Raw genomic sequence first — 17,242 nt, forward strand, 5'->3', positions numbered from 1 at the left:
GCAAAGAAAACAAAAATAATGACTTTATTCCACATTTTCGTCTCTACTGCGTCACTTGTGGACGCGCGTTCACGACAGTATCATGACGCGAGCGTGTGGCGGCGCTGACCCAGATCCGGCGGGATGACGTCATCATTGTCGTGACGTTTCAAACACCTGTCGTGAACGCGCGTCCAAAGTGTAGAGACGAAAATGTGGAATAAAGTCGTTATTTTTGTTTTCTTTGCGCAAAACAGTATTCTCATAGCTTCGTAACGTTACAGTTGAACCACTGATGTCACACGGACTACTTTGTCGATCATCTTGGTACTTTTCTGGACCTTGAACGTGGTAGTTACCTTGCTGTCTATGGGAGGGTCAGAGAGCCCTCAGATTTCATCAAAAATATCTTAAATTGTGTTCCGAAGATGAACAAAGGTCTTACGGGTTTCGAACAACACGAGGGTGAGTAATTAATGACAGAATTTTCATTTTTGGGTGAACTAACCCTTTAAAGAACTGTGCTGGCCTGTGCTCATGTAAAAGTGTGACTGTTAAAAGGAGGCCACTGCAGATTCGGTCGATTGTGTTGTTGATGTAAATAGTTTTGAGAAGTGTCGTTCTCAGTCGCACGCATACATGTGTTTACCACCCATATCTGCAGGTACAGTGACAGTTAGATTATCACAACAACTCATTTTTAATGCATGAGGTCCAGAGGTTGAGTTTAGTATGTGGGAAATGATTGTGAGAAAGCCTGGATTATCATTGTGAAGATGATTTCATCTCAGATTTCATCAAAAATATCTTAAATTGTGTTCCGAAGATGAACAAAAGTCTTACGGGTTTCGAACACGAGGGTGAGTAATTAAAGACAGAATTTTCATTTTGAGGTGAACTAACCCTTTAAGGCCTGTGCTAATGTACAACACCACAAAAACAATGCATGTTTGTATTCAGACCTTGCTGATAGAGAAACATGCAAAAAACAAACAGATTCTGAAAGAAGCATGCAGATGTGCATAAATACAAACATATGGTCACTTTATGGAAATAACAGTAAACAGTATTGAAGAACGAGATATGCACAGTCATCAAACAAAATTATTCTTACGCTTTGCTGTAGTTCAGCACAAAGTCCACTCCTTTCTCGCTGTCAAACTGAATGTCTCGCGGAAGCTCACTATGGGCTTTGGCATCTATACTCATTGGGAAGCCAGGGTGCCACTCCTTCCATCTTCAACATCAAGCATAGCATCATGTTTTATTATGCAATAAATAAAAGGCTCCGCATTTAAAAACAGGATTTCCCGGGCAGTGCGGACATGTGGTAGTGGTGGTATCATTGGCAAAGGTCCCACATTCAGTCCCATGAGTTATCAGTCAAATGCAGATTCCTGTTCCTATAATTTGTGTTCCCTGAAGGATAATTCACCAAAAAAAATTAAATTCTGTCATCATTTACTCACCCCCATGTCATTCCAAACCTGTATGAGTTTCTTTTTTTCTGTTGAGCACATAAAAAGATAGAATGTGGGTAACCAAACAGTTGACGTATAGCCATAGTATGGAACAAAAATAAGTCATTTGGTTGCCAACATTCTTCAAAATATCTTCATTTGTAATCAGAAAAGAAACTCATACAGAAACAACCTTATACAGGTTTGGAACAACATGAGGTTGAGTAAATGATGAGAGAATTTTCATTTTTGGATGAAATATCCCTTAAGGACTTTTTAGATTAGCTAAACCACAGGAAACTGTCTTTTTAAACTCCTTTTAAAAGGATAGGTCACCCAACCAATAAAACTTCTCTCAACATTAACACACCCTCATATCATTCTTCAAAATATACCTAGGCTAAATCCAGATACGTAAAATAAGTGCTCTTTCGTTTTCTGCAGAAGAACAAAACTCATACAAGTTTGTAACGACATGAGGGTGAGTAGCCTAAATGATGACAAAAAATTTTATTTGTGGGGGAACTCTGTGTAACCCCACTTGGCATTTTTAAACGGTGTAGTATCGTTTTTAAGCCGGGTTTACGGTCTATAAAATGGTGAAACTATGCAGTGTTGGAAAATGACGGCCAGTTGTTCAGCAACAGCCAATCATAAACTGAACAGCGCTTGCCTTATTAAATATTCATGAGCTTGGCACAGTCACAGAAACTTTGACGCGCTGTATTTTGTTTCAGAGTTTGGGGGAGAATCAAAACGTCAACCAATGACGGAAAAAGCGTTAATTCTTGCAATAAAAGAGCGTTTTACTCTTACAGTTATGGGACAGAACTATGGACAAAGAAACGTAGAAATAAATACATGTGAAAAAAAAAAATATATAAATAAATAGGCTACGTCAATAAATACATAAATGTGGACATAAATAGGCCTAAATGTATAAATAAATAAAATAAAATAAAAATAAATGTGGAAAAAAAATATATATATACGTATATATAAATAAGGAAATAAAAGTATAAATAATTATTATTTATTTATTTTTACTTTTCTTTGTATATTTATTTATATTTTTATTTTTTATTTTTGCTTTTTACATTTCTTTGTATATTTATTTATTTCTAATTTTGTCAGGTTTGGCATTCCTACAGAACAGTGTATTCAGGAAAACTGGATGGTACAGTCAAGCATATAAACTCAAGAGCTCCACTAGACGTTATTTAAACAAGTCGCGTTCTGAGTGTTCGCCCAAACCATGACATGTGACACTGCGACAGTGGTAACCCGGGATTTACAAAGGTACAATATCAAAGCTGAATGCACAGAATTATTTCCTAAACCAGGGTAAAGAGTAAACAGTATATATTTGAATCATCAAAGTATAACTGTCTATGAGAAAAGAAAAACAAATTTGACCTGTTATGATGAAATCTTAGACTTGACCACATGTGCATTTATGAGGAAAGCACTTTTCCTGGAGACCAAATTTTCTACAGTGGTTAACCTCTTTCTGAAAGTTGCATCAAACCTGTATGTCTTCTGTCTCTGTTCTAGTTCTTTGCGCCTGTGCTGTTTCGCCACTCCGGTCTTGTCATGCTGTGGCAATTGAGCTGAAACACAGCAAGCATTAAAACCTTATGTTATGGTAAAGTTTAGGCCTTTATTACAGGAAGAAATTTGCAAGCCAATCAGAACGTACCCCTGCCATCTCTGAGGATCACCTCTTTGTCATCAACTAGCCAGCGAAAGCAGGGGAACTCAACGTAATCTCCACACGGCGTCTTCACCGTGATGTATTTGCAGTGCCAGTCATCATGCACCCAGTATTTCTTCTTTTCAATTTTCACCAGCTCGATTTTGCCCAGGTCTTCTCCCACACTGATGTCATATGAGTCCACCTTGAATTACATCTTATGTTAGATGTTATTGGAATGCAGTGGCTCAAAAAAAGGGGGGAAAGAAACAGGCATGTAGGTTTAACACTCTTCCTGCGAGTGATCATTGTTTTTATCTTTCTCTTATCTTTTGTGTGACTTTAGTGATTAGACTCTCTTAGAGATACACTCTGTGACTAGTTCAAAGATAAGTTTCATCTAAGGACTGTGGTTTGATTTAAAGGATCAGAGAGATTGGCTATAAAGTGTTTTATCATATCACAGTTGAAGTGCGCCACACTGAAAACAAAAATGGTGAAATAATTTTCACTCAGGAAATTGCTTTCACAAATGATAGAATTGGCAAGTAACACACTGAATGAAACAGGAATTTTGAAGTAAAAAGACTGAAATGGTGTGGTTTCTTGTAAAACATGCTAAAATAACTGAAAAATCATTTTTAAGAGTCATAAAGACATATAACTTATAAGACTTTATACGACACATGCAATACACTTATGATGCACTTCAAATCTGACAGTATGTTATGTTGTTGTGAGGAGATTATTTGATTTTTGATTAAAGCCATAAAGCCCTGATCATTGAATTTGGGACAAAACATGCCCAAAATGTGATCTGACATTTTTAAAACAGCATCCTTTCCACCTTTAAATTATTCATTCTTAATCTTAAGATTAAGAAAACTCATACTTGTGGTTTATAAAGCCCAAGCTTTGAGTCAAATTAATCAAAAGCCAAAAAAGAAAGAATACCAGAGCATTAAAAAAAGGGGAAAAAATTGTTGCAATTTTAATTCACAAAGAAAAAGGCAATTAATTTATGCAATATCATTCTTTACATAATTTGCACGATATGTTCAATATAATTCAGATACAATGAATCAAACTCTTCAAAAGGAGCTCAAAGGTCTAATACAGTATAAGTTGCGTTCATATAGGCAAAGACTGTTAGTATCTTACCGCTCCTCTCTCAAAGTCATTATAGAGGGGTTTATCCAGGAGAGTTCTCTCACTGCATCCCTCAGATCCCACCAGGGTCAGATAAATGTAGTCATCTGTTCCAGCAAACCACTGAGAGCCTGTGGCCACAGTCACTGTGTAGTTAGGCATTTTCGTCAAGCTGGAGATCAGCTCTGCAATTGAACTCAAATGGACTTTTCAAAAGTCACACTTAGACTGCATTTCCTCTTCTCTCTCCCATTCTCTCTCTAACTGACTCACTCAAGCCACAGACTTCACACATACTACACGGAAATTCATAGATGTGCTCTTGATTTGCACTGGGGTATAGGCTTTACACAAGTTACTTGTATCAAGAAGTGTGTGTGAATGGCATCATGCAGTTTATTTATGAATTTGATTTCTGTCAATATATTACAGTAAATCACTCTCTACACTTCACAATACAGGAACCAGTTTTTAAGATGCTCTGCCTGGCATGCTTATCAGATATTTTAGTTCTCGTTTTTCTTTAAGGCTTGTCAAGTGTTTTACTTAGATAGAGCGGTTGCTTCACACCTATTTTTGAATATTAGTTGGTCTTGATAGTTTGCAAGGTTTTGTGGTATTTGCCTTGTGGTGTACCAGCTCACATTCTGCTGATGAATACAACCTAATTTGCAATTTGCAAAAAACAAAACAAAACATATATATATATATATATATATATACTATACAACTGTTTTCTAATTTAATATATCTTAAAATGATTGATTCCCGTGATGCAAAGCTGAATTTTCAGCAGCCATTACTCCAGTCTTCAGTGTCACATGATTCTCACATAATTGCAATATGCTGTTTTGCTGCTCAACAAACATTTCTAATTATTAGCAATATTGAAAACAGTTGTGCTGCTTTAGTGGAAACTGTGATACATTCTTTCGGTATTCTTTGATAAAGTAGAATTTATTTTTAAAAATAAATAAAAATAAAAATAATATACTGACCCTAAACCTTTGAAAACATATTAAGTGCACAAATATACATTTAAAAATAATATACTGTATATATATATAAATATATATATATATATATATATATATATATACTATACAACTGTTTTCTAATTTAATATATTTTAAAATGATTGATTCCTGTGATGCAAAGCTGAATTTTCAGCAGCCATTACTCCAGTCTTCAGTGTCACATGATTCTCACATAATTGCAATATGCTGTTTTGCTGCTCAACAAACATTTCTAATTATTAGCAATATTGAAAACAGTTGTGCTGCTTTAGTGGAAACTGTGATACATTCTTTCGGTATTCTTTGATAAAGTAGAATTTATTTTTAAAAATAAATAAAAATAAAAATAATATACTGACCCTAAACCTTTGAATGGTATGTATATGTGTATAAAGTGCTTTAATGGCAATTTTATTCAAAAGTGCAGAAGGACGAAAATCCACACTGGCCAGTGAGCTCTACTTTTTTTTTATGACTCGCATGGTAACATGATAAGTAAGCCATACATACTATAACCAGTGTTGTGTTTGTAACATATTTTCCAGTCAAATAAGATGTCATCAAACATCAGTACCTTACAAACATAATTTCCTCCTAATGCAAATGAATTGCTAGGTGGGAGGTGTATCATAGTAAATGCGTTTCCAAACAAAAATGAGGAAACTTTAGGGAAATCCCACTGAATGACAAATGGTGTAGAATGGGATCATGCAAATACTTACTGGCAATATGTTTTTTAAGTATCTGAAAGCAATAAAGATCAACTCCAGCACAAGACAAAAGCCTTTATTTTTACATTTTTTTTAGAGTTTAACATTGGTTTAACATTTACATTTCTTTAATGATCATCTAAGCATACATACAAATTAATAATCACATGTACAGAACAGGCATTCTCATTGTTCATTTGTTCAATGCCTATAAATCATTTATCAGGCGACTTATCCAAAGCAGCAAGACGAACTTAAGAAAAGATAAGCTTTTTCAGCTCGTGATTCAGCTCGATGGCATTCAGTGCAAATAAACTTGAAATGTGTTCAATGAATCATGACCTTCACTACTCATACATGTATTCACTTAGTAATAAAACTGTATCAGTCGCTGTTTAACCCTTTAACTGTCACCCCCCATTTTTTTAAATAGGCATGCAGGTGCACTATCCAAACTTAAATTGTTGTAATTTATGAACACTTTGGAATACAGACATAAGGTTGGTCTCTTTTTAAAGAAGAAAATCAGCAAATTATCGCAAAAGTGGAATTTTTCTAAAAATTTAAGTATCAAAAAATTATAGTAGATTAAATTTACTGTAAAGAAAATACACTATATTAATTTTATTTTATATATAATAAATATTTTACATATCAGGTTTTACTCTAAAATTGGTATAAAATTATAGCCTTATGTCTAAATAAGTTATGTTCCAAATTTGAAGTTGATATGAAAAAAATGGAGGTTCCTGTGAGATTTTATTTAGGGCGTTATACCACAAACAGCCACCGGGTGCCATCCAAACTCCATTGATTTTTTTAAATGCATTTTTCTGTCACAAATGTCTAGATTTCTCTGTCAATATTACTTCTATCTCAAAATAACCACCAAATATGGAATCCTGAGACTTAGACCTTTCCAATTATATGTTTTTTGTCAAGATTATAAAAAGTTTTGATTCTAAAAGACCGTAATTCATTTTGTAATATGACACTTGACACTGCCCACTAAGGGGGAGGAGACCGCCAAAAGATTGTAAAGTACCATTTCCATGGTAACGCAATGTCTGATTTCGAAATGGTTTTCACAGGATGAATCTTGGGCTTCTAAGCTTTCAAATGATATATGATTTATGATGATTACTAAAAGATTTGATAGAGAAAAAAGACAACAACAAAAAAGAGCGCCAAACGTCCCACAGGTGGGACGGTGACAGTTAAGGGGTTTGTACTCACACGCACATTCATATATTCATAAATGTTTCCATTCATCTTTGGAAACAGGTGCAGTTAAATGATCAACTTGTACATGAACCCAAAAGTCACATTTAAAGAGGTTTAAGGACTCTATTCACTGCAACACTGCAAAAAAAAAATAAAAAATAGAAAGGAAATGAGGCAACCGTTTGAGGGAGCTCATTTCCATACAAAACAAAATAAGGCAATTACTCAACTTTATATTTTTTTAAAATAATAATTCATTTTAATTTTCTTCTGGCCGGGTAAAAGTGTAATGACAGTGCGCTACTCCAATATGAGATTCATAACCCAGGCAAGACAGAACTATTTGTTTTATGACATGTCTTTGACAAATCCTTTGCATATGGAAAGGCAAGTCATTATTTTATTTAATTTAAACATTATTGTATTTAAGGGACTCTTTTAGTTCCCATCACAAATCAGTGAACAATAATTTAAGATTCATATGCATATCAGCTGTGATACGTTCATCACCACACACATGCTCTCTGTGAACAAGCCTGCACTGTAAGGCATCAATCAGATATTAAACTTGAGCCACAGTAACGTCGGCATGCGAACATGACTGAATACTGCATAGACATTATGTACACTCTCTTCCATTCCCTATAATATTGAATTGTAGAGGAAAGTCATCTTTATCACTAAAAGAGACAAATGTCAGTCAATTAGACTTGAGGTGACTCAGATTTGCTGAAATATAAAGCTACATATGAATGAAATGTTCCATATTTCCATATTTGACATAAAAAGTGACGTCATCAGTCATAGTTAAAAGCATTGTGATATAACCGAAACTGTCCACATAGGTAAAATCTCCTGTGATTTCGTGTTTCGCTAACATGAGTGAAAGATTAAGGCATATTGTTCAATCTGAGATGGGATGGCTTTTTACAGGCAAGTTCCAGACGAAGGTTTCCATGGCATTTCCAGTGTCGGTTGTTTCTGATCCACACATAACGGAAAAGCAAGCTTTTGTCTCTGTATCCATAGTGACTGTTGCTGTGCAAAGCCAGGTTTGCCATTTGTGAGGGTGTTTTGTAAGAACTGGAGCTCAGATGACTGGTCACTGGAATGGCAGACAGGGCTGCTGTGATGTTGCCAGGGGTCGTTTCAACTAGTTCCTGTAAGGCTTAGTGACTGCTTGTTCTAGTTTAGGTGAAGAACTTGCTTCATGAACTCATAAGTGGTGAAGGCAACGGCTTGTGACGGTATACAGCGGATGTAGTTGAGGGACAGGCCACGATACAGTCCTTTCTTAACACCATACTGGGTGTACACATGCTTGAGAGTTTTTGTCAGGCTGCTGCTCAAAAAAATCAAGTAAAAACATATTAGTGATCACAGACAAGATTTGATGGAAATTTTGAGTGTAACACGCAGAGATCTAATTGCTATTCATTACTTATATACTTATTAGTATCAATGTTAAAAAATGTGTTACCAATGTTTTTGCTGTTTAATATTTTTAACTAATTTTTTCTGCATTCTTTAATGAAAATTCAAAAGAACAGTATTGATTTAAAAAATCCTTTATATGATTTTACCGTTACTTATCAATTTAATGAATGCTTGCAGAAGAAAAGTATTTTTTTAAACTTATCTTAAACTTCTAAATGGTAGTGTACCACAGTTTCCTCAAACATATTAAGCAGCACAACTGATTTCAACATGAAAATGTTTCGAAAATGTTTCGAAAAGTAACTGCTCAACCAAATACAGAAATGCGCAAATATACAGACCACAACAAGCAGGATTCTACATTCTACATGTACAAACTGTTTTTGTTTGTGTTGTGAGAATTTGCAGCGCGTTTCTGTATTTGTTTGTGTTGTGAGAATTTGCAGTGCGTTTCTGTTTTTGTTTGTGTTGTGAGAATTTGCAGTGCATTTCTGTATTTGGTTGTGTTGTGAGAATCTGCAGCGCGTTTCTGTTTTTGTTTGTATTGTGAGAATTTGCAGCGCGTTTCTGCATTTGTTTGTGTTGTGAGAATTTGCAGCGCGTTTCTGCATTTGTTTGTGTTGTGAGAATTTGCAGCGCGTTTCTGTTTTTGGTTGTGTTGTGAGAATTTGCAGCGCGTGTGTTGTCAAATTGATGAAGATGTTTTCTTAATTTGCAGCGCGTTGAGCTCTCTCGGCCACCGTAAGCATCGCCATTCAAGTCAGCATAGGGGTGGGCGATATGAGCTAAAATTCATATCACGATATTTTACACTGTCCAGGCGATATCGATATTATATTGCGATATGAGAAAAAAAAATTACAGGCAAAATATTTTAACCTTATATAACTAGAAAAAGTGAGGGATTGGACAAAGACCTGAAAAGTATTTTTTTATTGTGCCATTGTTTTTTTTCAAAAAGTGCAAATGTGCAACATGAGGTAGGCCTGTATGAATTAAATTAAATTAAATATTGTGTTTGAGTTGGCCAGTGCTTCCCAAACTTTTTCTGCCGGGCCCCCCTTTTGTAGAGAAAAATATTTTAACCATTTCTAACCATTTCTGATTATTATCAATGTTGTAAACATTTGTGCTGCTTAATATTTTTGAGGAAACTATTTTTTTACGATTCTCTTAGTTACGAATATTTGAAATTGTTCTTTGTGTCAGAGCTGCAGCGCGTTTCTGTTTTTGGTTGTGTTGTGAGAATTTGCAGCGCGTGTGTTGTCAAATTGATGAAGATGTTTTCTTAATTTGCAGCGCGTTGAGCTCTCTCGGCCACCGTAAGCATCGCCATTCAAGTCAGCATAGGGGTGGGCGATATGAGCTAAAATTCATATCACGATATTTTACACTGTCCAGGCGATATCGATATTATATTGCGATATGAGAAAAAAAAATTACAGGCAAAATATTTTAACCTTATATAACTAGAAAAAGTGAGGGATTGGACAAAGACCTGAAAAGTATTTTTTTATTGTGCCATAGTTTTTCTCAAAAAGTGCAAACATGCAACATGAGGTAGGCCTGTATGAATTCAATTAAATTAAATATTGTGTGTTTGAGTTGGCCACTGGTTCCCAAACTTTTTCTGCCAGGCCCCCCTTTTGTAATGAAAAATATTTTGAAAGCGTACCAAATTGAACAAAACAATATAAATGCAAAATTTGAATTCGTGAATATATAACGGTATCCACGGTATAGCAAAATCCGTATCATGGAACAACATAATACCGGTAGTCACTTTCATACCGGTACAGCGCCCACCCCTAGTCAGCAGGAAGAGTCAAACAGTTTACTAAATGGTGGCAACTTCTTTAAGTTATTCTTTACTGTGTTGTATTGACTGCTTTGATGAGTTGCAATACGGTATGGCATTGTTTTGATTCTAACATCAGAAAAAAAAAAGATTTTGCTTTTATTTAATACATTTTATTATTTTATTTTTCTTGCACACACACTCACACACATATTTAGCAGTTATCTGCCATCACCCACCTCTCTTATAATGCCATACCTCTCTTATAATTTACTTACCATTTTCACCAGTGTAAATCATCGAGGGAACAAAGACTTAAAATCATCCAAATTATATAATACTCACCAACATTTGTCAAAATCAGGCAGTGACGACCCTAACTGCATTCTCCTCCGGGCAACATCTAGTGGATATCTGTGCAGAAATATTAGAAAGAATGTTTTATACAGAATGTAAAATGTATGTACAGTAACTCAAATGCATATATGTAGCATACCTTTTATTATTTACTTCAGTTTAAAACTAAATAATGGTTGTAAAATAGAAAACTACAAACAAGGGATTTAAAAACAAAATAAACATACGAAATAGTTTGAGCAATTGCTCCAGCAACTCCACCACACATCAGATTGACGTGAGTCTTCAGCACTAGAACATCAGGGTTGTCAAGCGACGGCTTGCCTAAGAGCTCTGGAAAGCGAGTAAGTCCCAGAGTCTTCAATGTACCAAAAGTGAAAAATGAAAAGCCTGGAACATAGAGAAAACAGTGACATCAGGAAGTAAACTAAAGTAAAAATCTTTTTCAGTTGTGTGAAAAGTGTTCAAAAAGTGTTTCTGCACATTGTACTGTATAATTTACATAAAATAAACAAGAAAATAACCTGCATATGGAGCCATGCCAATGATTGTGGGGGTCAGACCATGGTAGAATCCAGAGATTCCTCCTTCCTTTAAAGATAAAACACTGTCATGCAAAAGGGAAGCACAGAAAGGTTCTCAATTAAACTTCTTTCCTGTCTTCATACCTTAAGGTAAATAGTCTGAAAGGCATTTCGTATGCCAGTGTAGCGATGCTCTCCTGTCACTTGAAACGCCAAGCGTGCTCGGATAACATCGAGTGGATAAGTGAAAATAACTGCAGTCATCCCTGCAGAAAGAATATAATGCAGATAAATACATAACACTTATCATGAAGTTACAAAGATCTTGGAAAAGAGTCATGGAAAACAATCCCAAACCTGCCATAGATCCTGCCATGAGCCGATGAATATGCCCAGATATTCCAAGTTTTGTGTTAAGGAACTGAAAGTACATCAGAAATAGCTTAGTGCAAGCATTACATAATCTAAACAGAGTGTAAACTTGGCATTAGTACAAAACTTTGTATTGTTAACACTGAAGTTGGGAAAGCTACATTGAAATTGCTACAAGGTACTGAAAAAAAAAAAGTTAAGCTACTGACAAAAAGTGACCATATACAGTAATTTCAAATATATAACCATTAGATAAAATAATTTATTTTACTCAATATAATTGAGTAGTATTTATCAAGCCCAATCTCATTTGTAGAGATACATTTACAATGAATACAACTAATAAAAAAGTGGAAAACTGTGTTATTGATACCAGAATAAAACATAAAATGCCCCACACAAACTACCTCAACTTCTCAAATAAATCTGTGAATCCTTTTTTGAACTGGATCACTGAAATAAATCATGAATTAACCAAATCCTTCAAATGAATCAGACTAGTGCTTCACTTGAGGACAGTTTAGGAGATTGCGTTTGATTATTGCCTATTTTTATGCCTGCATGTGCAATACAATGTGTCAAAAACCACAGAAGTAGTACTGGAAAAGCTATGGTATTCTGAACAACTGTCACACTACTAAAAATATAGCTATGTTAGGAACGTCACTATGTTTAGTTTGTTATTCCCCAAGACTATGAAACAAAAGTTACCTTTTTGTAGTTATCAAAAGCCATAAACTGAATGGCTCCATATGGGAAAATCCTGATCATCATGGCTCCATTTCCTTTGTATAGTCCAAGGAAACCCTCTTTTTTTGGCACTGCCTTAAGTGTGGCAAACACTCCTGGGAAAAAAAACAACACAATATAACATCAACACATTCAACCGTTTGGTGTATTCTAATGCATAGTTCTTTTACAAATCAAGTTGCACGAAAATATCTGTCCATCAGAAACATTCTGGGTTTAACTTACCAAGGTGTTTGTAATGAGGATTTTGAGCTTGTAGTAAAATTTTCACTCTATCGAGAGGCGCTATGGTGGACTTGGCACAGCATCCTGCAACACCTAAAAATAAAAAAATAAAAGGATTAATGTTTAATCCATAAGTAATTCATTTTAAAGTAAAAACAATCATAATAACACACTCACTAGAAAAGATTACATATTTTATTTGTCTACCTGCATGTCATGTGACCATTAAAGGAATAGTTCTCCCAAAAATGAAAATTTGCTGAACATTTACTCACCCCAGGCCATCCAAGATGTAGATTTATAATTTGTTTCTGCATCAGAACAGATTTTGAGTAATTTACATCACTTGTTCACCAGTGGATGCTCTGCAGTGAATGGGTGCCGTCAGAGTGAGAGTCCAAACAGCTGATAAAACCATCACACTAATCCACACGACTCCAGTTCATCAATTATCATCTTGTGAAGTGAAAAGCTGCATGTTTGTAATAAACAAGTCCATCATTAAGACGTTTTTAACTTCAAAACCATTGCTTCCAGCTAAAATACTAGACTCACTATCCATAAGATTGCTTCCTCCAGTCCTCTCATCTGAATCGGGAGAGAAATATGCACAGATCAAGCACTGTTTACAAGCGAAAACAGTTCTAAAAAATTATGTTGGTGAATATTGAAGTGAGAGGACAACAGGGGATGGACGTTTTCACTAGAGGAAGCGTTATTATGGTTTATGGACTTGTATTTTGGCCAGAAGCGACTGTTTAACTTTAAAACGCCTTCCAATGCTTAAAACAAATGTGTTTCTTTCAAACACGCAGCTTTTCACTGCACAAGACATTAACTGATGGACTGGCGTCGCGTGGATTATTGTGATGCTTTTATCAGCTGTTTGGACACTCGTTCTGACGGCACCCATTCACTGCAGAAGATCCACTGGTGAACAAGTGATGTAATGATACATTTCTCTAAATCTGTTCTGATAAAGAAACAAACTCATCTACATCTTGGGTGTACTTCAAAAATTAATTAATGCATATAAGAGCAGCTGAATATACATGCTTTAGTACATCACATTTTGTGATTAAACTTCACCTCCAGCTGCGAAAGAGCGTAACCAGTAGTAGTAGTCTTTCTGGACAGGAGCTGGGATCTGAGCTCGAGTCCCTGAGGACACAGCCTCTGTCGTCATGATGGCTGCTATCAGGACTGCAGTACATCCATGTCTTCAACACACTCTGGAATGGAGTAAACAAATGTGTGCATTGGTATTATTATGCCACAATTGATCTGTGCCATGGGCTGGACTATGCACACAGGAAAGTCATATCAGTCATAAACAGTTGGACAGCGTTGTAAATGTATTACTTTACGAGTCATTGGTTTGGGGAAATGTTAACAGATTCAGTTCACTAAACTAGAAAGGTAAACCAAATCATATACAGGTGCCATCCATATAAGTGAGTAACAGGTTGGGGAAGAAGCCGACTATAAAATGAATTAATTTTACTTCAATGTAATAACGACATTTCCAGTTCTTTAACATTAATATGGAATTCTGTATCAATACTTATGTAAAGTCAAATTACTCGAGACATAATTTATTCTGGCTCCTAAATGCCTTTAAAAACACTGTGCTGGTACCATGGTATCACATGTCAATACCATAGTAATATACAGGTCATGGAACTGAATGATTACCATATTCACGTCAAAAACTACCATGGTAAATGTCCAGAAAACGTGGTACTTTTTGCTACTTTCTGTTAAGTTTGTAATTTTCTGGTATGCTTTTTTTCCCGCAACTTTGGCCAAATGTGATAACATTTCGTAACGTGCGCAAGCATTTATAACGGTATTGTAGCACACAACAGCAGTGTTCCCACACTGTTACCTTGGTTACTGCTGTTCATTCCGTGCGTCAACCGTTCTTATTAACTTACACCAGAGACAGATTTCACTTCTCATGCAATTTAATGAAAGATTTCACTCCTCATGCAATTTACACTGGACTGTTTGCATCATTCACAAACATAAGTTTTCAGTAGCTCTGACCTGAATTCTTGGAAACAGATGAAATAAATTCTGGCTAAAATCAAGGTCATTGGTTACACAACTGTATACTATATGTGGACCTGTGTGATACTGAAGCTGTCAGCTCTTCCCGTTATAAACACTGCGTCTGAACAGCGTAAATACTATACGTCAACGACGACAAAACTATTCGCTCTGCATTAGATCCATACGTATTTAGTTATTTGTATTTAAACGATGTACTTACATAAAACACAAATCAAAGAACTGGAATACATTTTTTCACGTGTTTGTCGGCAGTATCGTGCATATCGTGTCCTTCACTGATTCGTTTCCTGTCGCAGAATTACTACGTAATTGCGTGTCAACACACCGCACCCAGAGCTGTAGAGAGAGAGAGTTGTGCGGATCGTGGAGCCGCTCAATAGTTCCGGAAGTTAGCGCTCATACTATCAGCGCCGTAGAGATGCAGCAGAAGAGACCGCTGTGATGAACTTTTAAAAGGTATGACATTTACAGAACAAAATTGTATATTATCAGCACAGCTAATCAAATTACCCTGTGCATTAAAACAGATGATTATTAGATTATTCCTCACTTAATTAGTAGATTTACGGGATGTTATTCATTCTCTTCATATACATTATTTTATAAATAATGTAAATAAATTATTTTATTGTCTACTAATTACCAAAAATCACAGTTCTGTCTCTCCAACTCAATGTATTTCAATTGCCCGCTATGAACTTCCTGGAACTATTTGAGGTCTACGTGAATCACGTGACGATCGAGCGTTTGGACTTCCGTTGACGCAACTCTCTCTTTCTATGGCTCTGACCGCACCACAGCATTTTATTTTGTGTGATTTTCTTAACATTCATCTACATTACATTCATTAATCAGATTTAGTATTACAAAATATTACATATAATTTTTGGCAATACTGTGTATTGTAAGTTTTTTTTATTGTTATGTGAATTAAAATGAATTAATGTTAATCACGATGATGATGATTTTGATTGTTGTTGTTGATTGCATTCATCTTATTCTTTTTAGGAATTATTGTCTATATAAGAAAACTGCATAATATATAAATATAATAGGCCTATATAAGTATAATAATAAAAAATAATAATGTATTGTAATAATGTATTATTATTATTATAAGGCACAATAGTTGCCTCACCATAATAATAATATAATAATAATAATATATAGTAGTAGTAGTAGTAATGACAATGCTAATACTTTTAATAGTTATATTCTATTCATCAATTTTTGTGGAATGATTGTCTGTATATTAAAATTGCCTAATAATATAATAATAATACATATATAATTGTCATATTTCTATGCTTCATAAGAACAGATTCTCAAGCTCATTCCAGACAAAGGTTCTGCTGGATTGGTCAATTCAGAAGTGACGATAGTCATAGTGAATTTACGTCATCTCAAGTCGTGGCACACGCATTTAGATGTGTTAGCAGTTAGCTCAAAGCACGGTGAGTTAGCAGCCTAAAAACTGATATGATAGATAGACTGATTTCTATGAAGGTATTTTTGGTGCAAAACAATTGAGCGTCCGTGACAGCGGAATTTGTCGTTGTAGAGAATAGCCACACATGTGTATCAGTAAATCTGAAGTCACAGACAAAAGTTGCAAACTTGTAGATATTTTTTTCTCTTCCACAAACACAACACAACAGTTACACCTTCTTGAATCCTTCACTGCAGGTGCACAAATCCTATTCTACGAATCACAAATCAAGAAACTCGTACGCTCACATGTTTTGCTAATATTGCTGCAATGAATATGGTGTAAAACACATTCACACACCTGCATCAAAAAATGTGAAGTCACGGACGAATTTTGTACATCCGCAAATCAGTTTGTGAATTCTTGCAATGAGATTTGCACACTTGTAGAATGTTTTCTTACATATATATTTTTTTCTTGGATGCTTTTTCTAGCACAAACACAAGTGCATAACTACAACGGCGTGAATCTGCTGCTACGAGTCTCAAACACTGTTTTGTCGCTTGCAAATGACAAGTTTCACGCTCTCTCCCTTTTGCACCACCTATCTGTGTGAAAAATGGTGCAAAAGTGATTTGTGCATCTGTAGAGGCAACGGCGGGCACTGTTCAGAGAGCAGAGAATTTCGGCCAATCAGAAGAGCTCATTTGGGCGCCTGAAACACGCCCCCTAGTTTTAGCCACAACCCCGAAAAATCGCGAGCTGCGAGCATCTTGACAGCGACAAGTATCAAAAAAGGTACGTGGGTATTTTTTCTTTCTGAAATCATTTGTTTATAGCTTAAATATAGCTACGTTGGTAAACAGTGTTTCTTAGTTAGGTTAACAAATCTTATTTCACGAAAGGTAAGCTAACGTTAGCCTACCTGCACTGTTAAGTTTGCTATTCAATCGTCTCGTATTAAATTACACTGTCTAATATAACGATTTATTCCTTGTATTCTGTTATGCTTTACCTTATAGAAAAATGACAGATCAGGGTGC

At 35.4% G+C, this 17,242-nt stretch overlaps 2 protein-coding genes across 3 annotated transcripts in view; both read right to left on the reverse strand.

Annotated features, from left to right (window-relative positions):
• LOC107708393 (arachidonate 5-lipoxygenase-like) overlaps positions 1 to 4,465 on the reverse strand; it is a 12,754-nt gene extending 8,289 nt beyond the window's left edge. The window contains exons 1-4 of the mRNA XM_016512593.1: positions 4,294 to 4,465; positions 3,139 to 3,337; positions 2,968 to 3,049; positions 1,094 to 1,216 (exon numbers count right to left, since the gene is read on the reverse strand). Coding sequence (XP_016368079.1) covers positions 1,094 to 1,216; positions 2,968 to 3,049; positions 3,139 to 3,337; positions 4,294 to 4,443 — 554 coding nt within the window. The 5' untranslated portion in view covers positions 4,444 to 4,465. The remainder of the gene's footprint in view (positions 1 to 1,093; positions 1,217 to 2,967; positions 3,050 to 3,138; positions 3,338 to 4,293) is intronic.
• A 2,769-nt stretch (positions 4,466 to 7,234) lies between these two features.
• Positions 7,235 to 15,105, reverse strand: LOC107708451 (graves disease carrier protein homolog). Of its 2 annotated transcripts, none has more exons than XM_016512690.1 (10): positions 15,009 to 15,105; positions 13,784 to 13,926; positions 12,695 to 12,787; positions 12,431 to 12,564; positions 11,705 to 11,768; positions 11,492 to 11,613; positions 11,348 to 11,414; positions 11,051 to 11,213; positions 10,812 to 10,880; positions 7,235 to 8,573 (listed from the first exon to the last, which is right to left on the reverse strand). In XM_016512690.1, the coding sequence occupies exons 2-10, from the start codon at positions 13,878 to 13,880 to the stop codon at positions 8,417 to 8,419; spliced, it is 966 nt and encodes a 321-aa protein (XP_016368176.1). In that variant the 5' UTR covers positions 13,881 to 13,926; positions 15,009 to 15,105; the 3' UTR covers positions 7,235 to 8,416. The 2 variants fall into 2 exon arrangements, with proteins under 2 accessions (XP_016368176.1, XP_016368175.1); XM_016512689.1 differs by having other exon boundaries at positions 14,970 to 15,105.
• Between the last annotated feature and the right edge of the window lie 2,137 nt (positions 15,106 to 17,242).

This window comes from Sinocyclocheilus rhinocerous, unplaced genomic scaffold, assembly GCF_001515625.1.
Source record: "Sinocyclocheilus rhinocerous isolate Xijiao unplaced genomic scaffold, SAMN03320098_v1.1 scaffold295, whole genome shotgun sequence".
NCBI classification, from domain to species: Eukaryota; Metazoa; Chordata; class Actinopteri; order Cypriniformes; family Cyprinidae; genus Sinocyclocheilus; species Sinocyclocheilus rhinocerous.

What these genes read in the sequence shown, in the direction of transcription:
- LOC107708451 (XM_016512690.1), bottom strand. Translation starts at nt 13,880, where the DNA reads ATGACGACAGAGGCTGTGTCCTCAGGGACTCGAGCTCAGATCCCAGCT. An exon ending in GCAATTGCTCAAACTATTTC is followed by an intron (nt 10,881 to 11,050) that starts GTATGTTTATTT and finishes ATTTCTGCACAG; the next exon opens with ATATCCACTAGATGTTGCCC. An exon ending in CCTGATTTTGACAAATGTTG is followed by an intron (nt 8,574 to 10,811) that starts GTGAGTATTATA and finishes TTTTTTGAGCAG; the next exon opens with CAGCCTGACAAAAACTCTCA.